Below are 14714 nucleotides of genomic sequence, written 5' to 3'. Positions count from 1 at the left end.
TTTACCAACCCATACTGCACCACTAACTAGCTTATTTATTTTAAAAAAAGTCACTTAAAATGCTTCCTTAAGGCCCCTTTCACACTGGGCACGGGAGGTGCGGTGGCGGTATAGAGGCGCCATTTTAAGCGCCGCTATAACGTCGTATTTACCATGATATTCGGCCGCTAGCGGTGCAGTTTTAACCGCCGCTAGTGGCCAAAAAAGGGTTAATACCGCAGTTTCCCATTGATTTCAATGGGAAGGAGCAGTATAGGAGAGGTAAACATCCCGCTCCTATTCCGCTCCAAAGATGCGGCTAGCAGGACTTTTGGAGCTGTCCTGCTAGCACACCGCTTCAGTGTGAAAGCCCAAAGACTGCAGGGCATGATTTTTTTATGCGGTATAGCAGCGCTATTTTTAGCGCTTAAAGGGGAGTTCCACCCACAATTTCACTTTTTAAATATAAATACCCCTGTAATACACAAGCTTAATGTAGTCTAGTAAAGTTAGTCTGTAAACTAAGGTTCGTTTTGTTAGGTTGTTCGAGCATTTAGTTATTTTATAATCTAGAAATTATCTAGACCGTGGCCATCATGAAGCCAGACTGTATGACTTCCTGGATTTCAGCCTTGCAGATCTCGCACATGCTCAGTGCTGCACAAGCGATGTAATAGGTTTCAGTCAGGTTTCCATAGCAACGGGAGTATCAGAGGAAGTTGCCGCCCCTTCTCTATGCAAATAGGCTATTTGCAAGGACTACTGGGATACATGATGCCTATCCCAGAAACCCTTGCGAATAGCCTTGTGACTTAATAGCCTAGGCTAATAAGGAGGAGGAAGTAATGAAGGACTACAAAATAAAGGTATTTACAAGCAACAAAATAAATAAAAATTGTCCATTCTGAACACTATGAGATTAGGGCATGCAGCACAGACAAACATAAAAAAATGGGTGGAACTCCACTTTAACCACCTGAAAAACATGTCAGTGTGAAAGGAGCCTAACAGTAGTCAATCAGATGTGTGGAAAGTATAGTGAAAGCATAATTTTAAGCATTTGTAGGCAATTCGAATTGATGGCTCTGTTTTAAACTGTATTTATGCATTTACCTAGCTGTGCCCTCTATTCAATTGGCTATGAAAATATAATTAAATTAAATGTCTTAGCCCACTATCCCAAATGTTTAGTGTAAATTATTTTGATGTCTTGTGACAAATCCAACCATGACTTTAATAGTCAACTGTTAGTAACCTAAAAAATGGCATTAAAAAATCATTGACATTTTTAACAATATTCTCCCCTAGGTTTAGTCCAGAAAAAGGCTTCTGGTGTCAGTTATTGGAAGGTGGTAAAACAAAATGTCTTGGAAAAAATAAGGGTCGCAAATATCCAACAATGGATATAGAGGTAACAGTTCTGTGTATATATATATATATTTTTAATTATGTAGTCATATAATGTAACTGTATTTATATAAATGATCAATCTTTTTAATCAGTTTTCTGATTTTAAAGATATAATTTCCCTGTGTGTGATTTTTAAATCTCTAAAGCAAAATCATTTGTTGCATTTTGGATAAATTAGGGAATGGTTAAAATCTCTGTCAGGTTTTTTTTTTTGTTTAATATCTGTGTCTCATTGGAGGGATTTACTTCACTTTCTGCCATGCAGACAGTTAAAAGTATTGGGCCAGATTCAGAGAGATCGCGCATCTTTAGATAGGCGTAGCGCATCTCATATGCGCTACGCCGACGTAGCATTGAGAGTATTCACAAAGCACTTGCTCCCATATTTACGCCGGCGTAACGTAAATGGGCCGGCGTAAGCCCGCCTAATTCAAAGTAGCAAGGCATTGGGCGTGTTGTATTATAATGAAGCGTGACCCCATGTAAATGCATGCACGAACGAACGGCGCATGCGCACGCATGCTCAGAATCACGTCGAATTTACTCCCTTAGATACGCCGCCTCCATTCATACAACGTGAACGTAACCTACACCCAGCCCCATTCACGTACGACTTACATAAACAACGTCAAATACGACGCTGTTCCCGCGCCCATACCTTAACATGACTTACGCCTGCTTTATGAGGGGTAAACTTACGCCGGACGTACGCCTTACGTAAACGGCGTAGCCTACTGCGACGGGCGCAAGTACGTTCATGAATCTGCGTATCAAGCTCATTTACATATTCAACGCGTAAATCAACGGAAGCGCCCCTAGTGGCCAGCGTAAATATACACCAAAGATACGACAGCGTAGGAGACTTACGTCGGTCGTATCTTGGCAAAATTCAGGCGTATCTTGTTTCCTGAATACAGCGCATAGATACGACGGCGCATCCTTGAACTTACGCCGCATATCAACAGATACGTCGGCGTAAGTTGTCTGTGAATCCGGGCCATAGTTTTGGCTTTAGAACTAGCATTGCATAGAGAAAGATATTTGATGGTTTAATGCTCCCATCAATACAAATGTGATGATATCCTTTCACAACTGGATGCAATGTATGATTTGCTTCTAACAAAGTCATAGAAATTTATTTATCAAGTGTAGTAGATATGATACAATTTTCCTGGTTGCCCATCTTCAAGTATTTATTGCAGTTAATAGTTGTCCAGCTATTTTAAACCTTGCCAAAAGATTTGACATGATTTGATTTAATATATGGAGATCAGTTATGCAGATTAACAAAAGCTATGCAATATGCACTGACATCTTTAGAGATTCATGCATATTCTATACAGTACAATAAAGCATGGATGAATCTTCAGGCAAAATTAAAGAAAAAATTATAATATCATGATGTGCTGCGTTGTTCACACGTTTCTCGTTTCATAAGCATCATGTAGCTACTGGCTTTCTACTATTCTCTTGTAACTGTGATTACAAATAATCTAAACCCACTCAGCAATTTGCCTCTAATGTTCAAGTGATCCTGTTTGCCAAGAGGTTCAGTGAGTGCTTAACGATACCAGCCATTATAACCACCAGAAATGCAATGGTGTTCTGTAGGGAAAGTGAGTTGTAATGTACCTGCAGTATCAAGGAGAAGGTATGGCCCTGGTGGTGGTGGAGGGGGATGTTGGGGAGAGGGGTATCTGTAACTTAACTGAACAAACCAGTAAAGGACTCCATAAGACCTCTTACTCATTCATGACAAGCAAAATAAAATGTAAAGAATTCACTGTTTAGAAGCAAATAAAAAAATTGTCAACATAAAAAGCCTTTAGAAAAAGATTGCTAAAGGCTTTATTTTAGAAATACTGCCTGTAAACAAATAAAAATGTAATAAAGTTTTAATAGCCATGCAGTAATTGAAGAGTCTAAAAATGAGACCTGTTTGGGCTGATAGAATTTAGTTTAAAATTGCTGAAAAAAATCTATCCATGCATCATCATACCACATTTCCCATTACTACATTTAAATACACAGAGATTGACAAGTCTGCATGCAGGCCCCCTGGTGTGGATTTCCTCCTCTCCAAATAGTACTTGATGTTCTTACTGAGCTGCTTCTCCCTAAGATTAGCAGATCCCATTCAGTGAGTCAGAGGCTATTAACACTAATGAGGAACCTGGCACCCAGGTTTGCAGAGTGCTGAGTACAAAAAATAATATATATATATATATATATATATATATATATATATATATATATATATATATATATATACTGCTCAAAAAAATTAAAGGAACACTTTGAAAACACATCAGATCTCAATGGGGAAAATATCATGCTGAATACCTATACTGATATGGGCAGGGTAATGTGTTAGGAACAAAAGGATGCCCCATCGTTTGATGGAAATGAAAATTATCAACCTACAGAAGCTGAATTCAAAGACACCCTGAAAATCAAAGTGGAAAATGATGCAGCAGGCTAGTCTATTTTGTGCAGCAACTCAAAATGGCACTCACGTGCTTGTATGCATGCTGGACAACAGGGTATTTCCTGCCAGACCTGGATTAGGACATCACTGATCTCCTGAACAGACAGAGGTGTAACCTGGCAGCAACGTATAGACCAAAATAAAATGTCCAAGGGGTGTTCTACTGGATTTAGGTCAGGCAAGCATCAGGGCCATTCAATAATATCAATTCCTTCATCCTTCAGAAACTGGATACATATTCTTGCCACATGAGGCCAGGCATTGTCCTGCACCAGAAGGAACCCATGACCCACTGCAACAGTGTAGGGTCTGACAATGGGTTCAATGATTTCACCCCCATACCTAACCGCAGTCAGGGTGCATGAATATGCCTCCCTAGACCATCAATGACCCAGAACCAAACCAGTCATGCTGAATGGACCCACTGGAAGACGTCTGGAAGACGTCGGGCCCTCAAGCCACCCTCATAAAGTCTATTTCTGATTGTTTGGTCAGAGACATTCACGCCAGTGGCCTGCTGGAGGTCATTTTGTAGGGCTCTGGCAGTGCTCATCCTGTTTCTCCTTGCACAAAAGAGCAGATGGGTTAAGTACCTTCTACTGACCTGTCCAGCTCTCCTAGAATAACTGCCTGTCTTCTGGAATCTCCTCTATGCTCTTGAGACATGCTACCAGTAGTGACACTGACCCTAGCCAAATACAAAACCAGTGGAAAACAGTCATAAAAGAAGAGTAGGGAAAAACAAATGTCAGTGGCCTCCACCTGTAAAACCATTCCTGTTTTAGAGGTTGTCTCATTTTTGCCCATCTAGTTAACCTGTTGTTAATTTCATTAACACCAAAGCAGCTGAACACCCCCACTGCTACTTAACTGACCCCAGATCAATATCCCATGAGTTTAATTGACTTGATGCTATACTCTGATTAAAAAGTATTCCCTACATTTTTTTGAGCAGTGTGTATATCTATATATATACAGTATATATGTAAAGCAGGACTCCAAGAAAACAAGTAAACACACCAAAAAAATATATACATGGAAGTTGTTTTACCTGCAAAAGAATTTGCATTTTCATTCATCCAATACCGAAATTTACACCGCCCCGACAGACATTGCTCTTCTCTCCTGTCAGCTGGTTCCTTACCTCAGTCATCCTCAGTCATCTACATCTACAAAATTTGTCCAGGAAATTATTGTTTTCCCATTTAACGTTAGCTCTTACTGTGGACATGTGTATATTGATTTTCAGTTTGCTAACTATGCTGCTATCACACAAACATTAGTGTTTGATGTTTAGGCATTTCCTGAATAATGTATGTAATGGTGTATATCCAATCAAATAGTTTTGCTTAGAGTGTCAAAGAATGAAACCCCCTGTCCTAATGTTTATGCTATCTGGGGCTCCATTACAAAGCTTCACCCACACTTTCTAGCCTTCTGACAATATTTTACTTGATGGGAAGTAAAATAAACTTTCCAACAGCAACAGAGACATAAATATATGTTTTTTCTTTAGTAGAAAAAGCTAAGCTTCATGTCTAGTTAGACAACTGCCAGCAGCAGAGAAAGTAAGGGTAAATCCCTTTAAAATAACCCTGGATAGCAGTAAAAACCCAACATGAGTTTTAATCCTTTTCAGCACTATCCAAAACTAGAAAAAAAGTTATTGGTTTGACATACAATTTAATGTTGTCCTTAATAAGAGTTGCTTTTTGACCATGCACACTCTTGTCTGGGCAGATTTCTAACGAATGAGGCATTTTTCAATTGTTCAATGATTACAAGAATTACTGTAATTTAATCTGTATTGCCAATGAGTTGTTACAACCACATTTTTTTTTATTTTTTAGTCAAGAATTTTTCTCTCAAGCTATTACCAGGACCACAACATTGAACTGTCCAAACTTCTACATAGACTGGGACTACCATTGCCATCCTGGCTGAGACAGGAGCTCCAGAAAGTGAGATAGCATTGAAGACATCGACTAATGCACAATTTCAGCCTTGTGGTTTCTCCGCTAAGAAAAAAAAAATAGAAACAATTCTCTTTCCTCACACTTACAAATATTAGTCACAGTTCTCAGAACAATTCACAAAACCCAAGAATACTTATTTATGCACAGGGTGCCACTTATGAGCACTATTACTGTCAGATCAATCTCAGTACCTGAGCTGAGATTTGCTGTAATTGAAGGTAATATCCTACATTTAACATTGGACTCACACTGCATCCATTTCCTTGATAACAAGAGACTTCCAGTAACTGTTTTATGATTGGAATCCTTCATTTAATACAACATGCACTACTGTCTGAGAGAACCAAAGCAGAAGTAGATGCAGTGGATTTGAAGGTTAGTTTTACAATGAGGTTGAATAAATTGGTATACATCTTCATAAGAAAATACCATTTTTGAATTCTTTACCATTTATGCAGTACTTTAAGATTTACTTCAAGCATTTACAATGCCTGCCAGATTATGTTTCCTTCACCAATCACATTCTTGATATTGTGATTTTGCTATACACATTTATAATGCTTTTGCAAAAGCAATAGGGTTCACTATGTGTAGCAACTCCAGCTGTGATGTTCAAAAGAATTTAGTTCAATAATAGCTTCCAGCAGCTCTTAGAAGCGCTGTATAAATCATGTATTTTTTTCCTTTTTGGTCAATGATGATTTTTTTTTTCTCATAGTACACATCTAGTGCCTAAAAGTCTATTTGATTGTATTTTTGACGGCAAATCTGACTGCAGTCTTTGCCATAATGTCACCAGAGCTTTATAGTAATCCTTGAAAGGTCATCACTGTACAAAAGCTTTCAGTTCAATTATACTTACTGAGTCACAATGGCTAAACGTTAAGAACTCAATTATCAGTTTTTACTTCCAAAGTCTTTAGTGCTGAGCTGACTAATGCACAGGAGTTTGAGCAGTTCTATAATTCTTTTGAATGTAGTTTTGCAGTTTTCCAGATATATAAATTGATTATAAAATGTGAGTTAAATGAAACAATTCAAATACAGTGTATTCATTTGTGCATTGACACTATTGAGTATAAGAAAAGTTTATGTAACATTGTTCTGTTTTAGTTTTTCTTGTGCTGTTAGTACTGTACTTATTATGCAACCATATTTAAGTAGGTCAGGAATTTGGAGATTATACTCTATACAACTTTAAAGCATAAGAATGGGATTCTCTAGCAAGTATAATAATACCACTCATCTCTATTATGGGTTTGTATTTGATCAGCCAAAACTGGATTTATGACTGACATTTTTGTCAATTCTGAAGTCTTTCTAAATGGCAGTCTGTGCAAAAAATATAATATTATTTTAAGCTTTAAAAGCTAGATTTGTTTCTAGATTTAGAAATATAGTCTGCTTCACTCCCAGAACCAATTTGTTTACCTAAATTGTTCCATTTATGACATCTTGTTGCAGTTTTAAAGTAATAAAACCCTACCTGTGTGAGAACACTGTTTTATGAGAACTGAGATGGAAATCTGGTTGTCCTTGTGGCTTCTCCTCCTCTTCTGCATAATTACCATAGGCAGCTTTGAGTCATTTTAAATTAGATGAAAACCTTATTTCCCTACAGACAACCTATGCATAGTGTTTTAAACATAACAGGTACATGATCTACAGTAAGTAAGAAAATATAAAGGAATAGAGACAGTGTCAGAAGTTGTTGTCTTTGGCTAATTACTCTGAGGCTGCGTACACACGGTCAATCCAAACCGTTGAGAATGGTCCGACGGACCGTTTTCATCGGTTCACCGCTGAAGTGGCCTGATGGTCTGATGTGCGTACACACCATCAGTTCAAAAACCAATCGGGTCAGAACGCGGTGACGTAAAACACACGACGTGCTGAAAAAAATGAAGTTCAATGCTTCCAAGCATGCGTCGACTTGATTCTGAGCATGCACAGGTTTTTAACCGATGCTTTTGTGTACTAACCATTGGTTTGGACCTATCGGGCAACGGTCCATCAGTTCGATTTTAAAGCAAGTTCTAAAATTTTTGACCGAAGGACAACGGACCGATGGGCCATACACATGGTCGGTTTGGACCGGTGAAACTGGACTTCAGGCCGTTTTCATCGGTTTGGACCGACCGTGTGTACGCGGCCTTATTGTTTGGGCAACGCATCAGCCTTTTGAGCTAAGTCAGATCTCTGCAGGTCTGGACAGGTACTTCAATGTAGAGTATTTATACTATGGCAGTGTTTCTCAACTCCAGTCCTCAAGGCATGTTGTATTTCTCCTAAAATAGATAAATGCCAAATAGATTTTCCATTGTGGTCAAAAGGACTCTTTGAGATAATGGCATGTTATTAGAATGGTAAAGGTCTGAGACTCAAGGTCACCATTTTTTTTTTTTAAACTGGAAAGTATCAATAGATAAATGATTTTGAAATTTGCCATATAATATGAGTTTATATGATATAAGCGTGCCCTATCCTTTTGATTATGCATTTTTTAATACTTGTGAAACACATTACTCTCACTGGAATCTTTGTATAATCCAAAGGAAAAACCACACACAAATGATGTCTTCTAAGACAAAACTTTAGTCATCCAAAAAACTTCAGCATGTGGATGTGCTCTCAGGGCCAACCTTTCAAAATGATTCACTTGTCAGGCTGATAATGAAACTTTTACATTTAAGGCCAGCAAGTGAATCGTGCTGAAGCTTGGCTGATTAAAATGTTGTTGTGTAGACATCAGTGTGTGGCCTTTTGTTTGGATTATATTAAGCTATGTTTGGAGGACAGATGGACCCCAAGCCAGCACCTGATTCCAGCATATGAGTGGAGCATTCGGAGGGTTGGAGCAATGTACTCTTCTTTGATCTCAATGGAATCTGTATCTGTTTGTGAGTCCAATAAAAAATACAAAGGGAAGTACAGATAAAGCACACACAGTTCTGTAGTTGCACGTTTTTCTTATTTGTACTGCAATTTAAATATAATCAGTCCCAAAAACATTAAGCTTCAGAAAGAAGCAGATATTTCTTAAATCAAGTTTTCTCACTTTTGCTGTAAGTGATGTTGCTATGCTTGGAGACAGAAATGTCAGCATATTGTTTCTGAAGCAAGTGTTTTCTATTAGTAAGACTCACGTAAAAGAAAAAAATAACTGTATAGCAACAAAATTAGGAATTTACTCTGCACATGGGAGAGGAGTCCATGTTTCAAGTGCTTTCTAGCTCAGTGGAGGGGAGATGCTGTTCAACTGCATCTTCACTCAGAAGAGTAAGTTAATAAATCATTCCTGAGGCTTCCTTTTGGCAGTTTACTTACTTATTTACCTGGTAGAGTGAATAATGGGGTCTGCTGTGCTAAAAGAGTGGATTTTCCATTATTTACACATCTCTATAGATAATACTTTATGGACAGTGGAAAAGGTTAAACGTTTAAAGTAGAGGTTAAAGCTATTCATTACCTACGTTTTTAAATTATCTCTTCCCATTGCCTTGAGTACATTTAAGCATAAATTGTAAATACCCTCTTTTCATGTTTTTCTATTTGGTCAGGTGACTGTAAAGCTCAGCCTCCCCTGTGTAATGTGCAGCTTGTGGTATCAACTCGCTTCCCTTCCTCCAATGCCCAAAGCACAGGACAACGATAGGTTATGTCAATGCTCTATTTGATTTAGCCTGGTTGTTGGAACAGAGGAGATCAACCTTTGAGGTCACATGAGTGCAAAGGAGATCATGAAAAAATTAAGTTATGATTGATAACTAAATGTATACAAGGCAATGGTAAAACAGTGTTTAGAAAGTGGGGTATTAGACTAAACTTCTGTTTGGTAATGCTAACGCAACAATCTCATTTTGTAGTTCTGATAATACAGTATATTTTTCTACTAAAATATTTTTACATGCTTAGTGGTGACTAGGCCTATGTGAGGGACCCACGTTTTTGTTGCTAATAATGTTTATGTTGGAATTTCTGAAGAGCATATGTATATGTATATGATAGGTTGTGTGATAGATAAGTTTTAGCCAAATGAGCACCTAACAATATATATAGCTACATGCTATTGGGCTGCATAATGGCCCTTCTTTCTAAAATTTAGTGTGCACTATTGGCTGTTTTACACCTCAAAAACCTGCTGTCTTCATATATGTTTATAAATAAAATGTGTTTCTTTTGTTTTTTTCAGTGTATAAATTTAATCCAGACTTCAACATGTGGGCTACGCTAAATAAAAAAAAAGAAACTGAAGATCTCCAGCTGTTTGCTGTATAAAAAGTCTTCTTGAGAACCATTTATATTATGTAAATGAGGGATGAAAAAAGTGTAAATTTTTTCACTTATTGAGATATATTTATTTTTTATTGCAATTGTAATTATCGTGTATTTACTATATATAAACAAAATTTAATGCAAAAAAAACTCTGAGAAAATTCTTTTTATTTATGCTTTTTATTAAAATTGGTATGTCATATATTCTCCAATAAAACATTTTTTTGTTGATATTTCAGTCTCAAAACATTATTTATTTTTTTAATAACAAGTAATGGTATGTAGTATGTGGATCTTCTGCGCTGGCCAAGTGAATGAAAAGAGGATCTTGAATAAAATGATTAATGTGCAAATAAGGTGAAAATGCTGCTCAAATCTAGAAGTGTACAAATCACTATGAGTGTGGAAATAAAATAAAAAAGGGTTGATGAGCGCAATTTCTAGCACACCTGATGTGAAAAATGACACTATATATATAATGCGTGTTCCTTTAAATGTATTCCCAATAAAGGTTGTAATGTGAGTGAAGGAAAACTCAAAGAAATGATGCAGGTGTAAAATACAACAACCATACAATGAATGTGCTAACTGCAAACTGGAACCAAAAAAAACAGGTGGCAGTGTAAATAAACAATCCCAAAAAACGTCTGCTGCTAAATAAAACAACACACATGCAAATGACAGTGCAGTGGATGGTGAACTAATCACATAGAGTCCATGTTATGGGTACTTCAATCCATATACATGAAGGATTTCAAACGTTGATCTTGTTGGTGAATGAGCTCACAGAGCGCTTACCTTTAAGAAGGAAAAAAACAGCTTTCAATGTCTGAATGACAGCTACTGCGGCTAGTGGTGGCTTCTGTATAGTTGTTTCCAGAATCTGACTGTGGTGGGCTTCATTAAAATGGAGGCTCCAAGAACTGACTTCATAAGAGGAATCTAATTGGATGCATGCTTTCCTATGTATATATAGAGCTAAAAGCGGAAATGACTCGGCGGACATTTTGGAGAACACTAGTCGCCGATGTAGACGCGACCATCTTGATGGTGGGAATGTTGAAACCCATGGAAATCCATCGGCGGCCACTTTGGAGCAAATCATATCTCCAATATAGACAGCAGCCATGTTACTGGTGGGAATAGTTTTTATAGGCTCTATGATGGCAAGTGTATTAAGAAAAAAGTATCTCCTGTGTATACGGCGGCCATGATAGTGGTGGGATATTTAAATAATAGCTACAATGATCGTGAAAATAATATAAAAATGTATAAAAAATATATAAAAAATTGGATACCAGGTACCCCGCAGATTAAGGAGTATCTATGAATATACTATATAGGAATATATAATAACTATATTCCAATGATATTAAAATACTGTGGACCGGAAGAGACATGGGTCTAACTTCATGAGTCACTTATAAATAATAAAACATCACATAAATGTATATGTCCAAGAGTGTCCACATATTGATAACAATTGATGGAATCATCTATGCAAGGGATGGTTTTAAAAAAATGGATAGTAGAGTGTGTATATGTTGCATAGATATACATGGATGGATCAACTAGAAGTTGCTCAAAAAGCAATTTAAGTCAAACTCTACGTTTAAACCATCCGGTACTAATCTATGTAAAGAATTAATCCATAAGGATTCCTTCTGACTAATGGATCTAACCAAATAGTCACCCCTCCATGGTTTAGTGTACATGTCTATACCCCAAAATGATAACTGTCTGGGGTCTTTATTGTGGACCTCAGCAAAATGTCTACTCACGTTATGTTTAGGGAATCCATTAATTATGTTTTTAACATATTCCTTAATGCAGACCATCAACGGCCTCTTGGTTCTCCCCACATATTGTAGGTTGCATGTACACTGGAGGACATATACCACTCCTTTTTGTGTGGCAGATAATGAAGTTCTTAATTGGATGGCAGGTGCCGGTCTTTGTGCATATGAATTCGGTTCTTTTGACTTGTGGGTTTCGAGTGTGGATACAGGCATAGCAATACTTACAGGGAAAAAAGGCACCGTCCCTTATGGTCGGTGCCTTTTTGTATATAATATTGGGTTTGTCTGGCAAAATAGTTTTCAGGTGTTTATCACTTTTGAGGATGTGCCAGTGTTTATTAATTAATTTTTCTACATCTTTATGTTGGGCGTTGAAATCCAGTATTAACGCTGGTTCTTCAAATTGATGGGTTTGTTTTTTCTTACCTTGTAACATGGAGTTCCTATCCAGTCCTGCAACTGTTTGAATCTGTTGTTGAATGAAGTCCTCGGGGTAGCCTTTGGCTCTAAATCTACTCCCTATGAAGTCAGCTTGAACAAGGAAGTCTGTATCATTGGTGCAATTTCTTTTAATGCGTATAATTTGTCCCTTAGGGATGTTATATAACCATGGCTTAAAATGGCAACTATTGAGTGAAAGGTAGCTGTTGGCGTCAATATTTTTTAAGTGTGTTTTAGTAGTGAATGTTTGATGTGTCAGCGTGATTTCCAAGTCTAGGAAACTCACCTGTTTGTCACTGATGTTGTATGTCAATCTTATGTTCTTATCGTTGATGTTAAGTTGGGTGAGAAATTCCTCGAGAGAGTCCTTGGTTCCATTCCATACTATTAGCACATCATCTATATATCGTTTGTAGAAGGTGAGCGCAGTCGGGGTGTTGGAATAGATCGCGCTCTCCTCCCACTGTGCCATAAAGGCATTGGCTACTGAGGGAGCAAACTTGGCCCCCATGGCAATGCCTGTGCTCTGATTATAGTATGTTTAATTATACCAAAAATAGTTGGACTTCAAACAAAACTCTAGACACTTAGTAAGATATTTTCATTGTTTACATATCAACGTAGTATACAGTAATTTCTCAATAGCCCCTTTGTGGCACTACACGCTTGGTGGTGTTGGACAATGGTGTAGAGGGATGATACATCTGCTGTTGCTATGTATGTTTTCCCTTCTTTGACTGGGACCTCCTCTAATAGTTGTAAGACATGTTTTGTGTCTTTTAGATGCGACTTAGTTTGTTGTACCGCAGGCTGCATAAAGAAGTCCAAATATTGTCCCATTCTTGACGTGAGGGAGTTAATCCCATTCACAATGGGTTTCCCCGGAGGGTGGTCTTTGTGTTTATGTAGTTTTGGAACAGTTTCGATAACTGGAATTATACATGCCTCTGGGATCAGGAATACAGATTCCTTTTTATTTAAGATATCTTTCTTTACACCAAGATGGATGAGTTGTTTCAACTCGACCCTATGTTTCAGGGTCGGGTTCCCTAGTAGCTTGGTGTATGTAGATGTACCTGTATCTTCTAGTTGTTTAGTCAATTCTTGATGGTATTGCTCTTTGGACTGGATAACTACCCCCCCCCCCCCCCCCTTTGTCTGCAGGACGTATTACAATGTATTTACGTTTCTTTAAACTCTGTACACCCTTCTTAATGTGGATAGGGTCAGATACTCTCTTGAGTTTCAAGTTGTCTAGATCTCATAACACGAGTTTCTTGAAAATATCGATATACTGGTTATCGCTAACTTGCGGCTTGAATACCGAATTGTTGCGTAGGTTACTGTGTTGTACTGGATTCTCCACAACAATGGAGTGCCCTGTTGGAAAAGTGTTTCCCAGAAAATACTTCTTAATGTTGTTATCAATATGTGGACACTCTTGGACATATACATTTATGTGATGTTTTATTATATATAAGTGACTCATGAAGTTAGACCCATGTCTCTTCCAGTCCACAGTATTTTAATATCATTGGAATATAGTTATTATATATTCCTATATAGTATATTCATAGATACTCCTTAATCTGTGGGGTACTTGGTATCCAATTTTTTATATATTTTTTATACATTTTTATATTATTTTCACGATCATTGTAGCTATTATTTAGATATCCCACCACTATCATGGCCGCCGTATACACAGGGGATACTTTTTTCTTAATACACTTGCCGTCATAGAGCCTATAGAAACTATTCCCACCCGTAAGATGGCCGCTGTCTATATTGGAGACATGATTTGCTCCAAAGTGGCCGCCGACGGATTGCTATGGGTTTCACATTCCCACCATCAAGATGGCCGCCGTCTACATCGGCGACTAGTGTTTTCCAAAATGTCCACCGAGTCATTTCCACTTTTAGCTCTATATATACACAGGAAAGCATGTATCCAATTAGATTCCTCTGATGAAGTCATGTGACATGACGACACGCGTCAGACACATCGCACGTGACCGGAAGTGACATGAGTCTGTCCCCCCTGTCCGTTTGGATGCAAAATATCACTGCCTGTTTTTATTATATGCATGTAAGCGCATATTTTTTTATTAAATTCGTTTTAACTTTGACATATTTCACCATGGGCCTTTTTCTTTGTTCTGGGTTGGTTTGCCACTTCTGATTCGTCTTCTTGAAGCCTACATTTTATTTAAGCCCACCACAGTCAGAGTCTGGAAACAACTATACAGAAGCCACCACTAGCCGCAGTAGCTGTCATTCAGCCATTGAAAGATGTTTTTTTCCTTCTTAAAGGTAAGCGCTCTGTGAGCTCATTCACCAAGAAGA

General features: G+C 37.8%; 1 protein-coding gene across 2 annotated transcripts in view; it reads left to right on the top strand.

The window, feature by feature from the left end:
* The window catches only part of LOC120918466 (bifunctional heparan sulfate N-deacetylase/N-sulfotransferase 4-like), a 494123-nt gene extending 483762 nt beyond the window's left edge, over positions 1–10361 (top strand). Inside the window, exons 13-15 of one of the 2 annotated variants that reach the window (XR_005744379.1) lie at positions 1288–1390; positions 5728–6228; positions 10046–10361. Coding sequence is in view for 1 of the 2 variants with exons in the window: in XM_040330064.1 (XP_040185998.1) it covers positions 1288–1390; positions 5728–5838; positions 10046–10087 (256 nt within the window). In the remaining variant the exon portion in view is untranslated. The remainder of the gene's footprint in view (positions 1–1287; positions 1391–5727; positions 6229–10045) is intronic. The other variant, XM_040330064.1, reaches the window with a different exon arrangement.
* Positions 10362–14714: the final 4353 nt, after the last annotated feature.

The sequence above is a fragment of the Rana temporaria genome, chromosome 1 (assembly GCF_905171775.1).
Source record: "Rana temporaria chromosome 1, aRanTem1.1, whole genome shotgun sequence".
Classification (NCBI taxonomy): domain Eukaryota; kingdom Metazoa; phylum Chordata; class Amphibia; order Anura; family Ranidae; genus Rana; species Rana temporaria.
The sequence above is the reverse complement of the archived record's forward strand: the minus strand, read 5'-3'. Positions and strand labels throughout refer to the sequence as shown.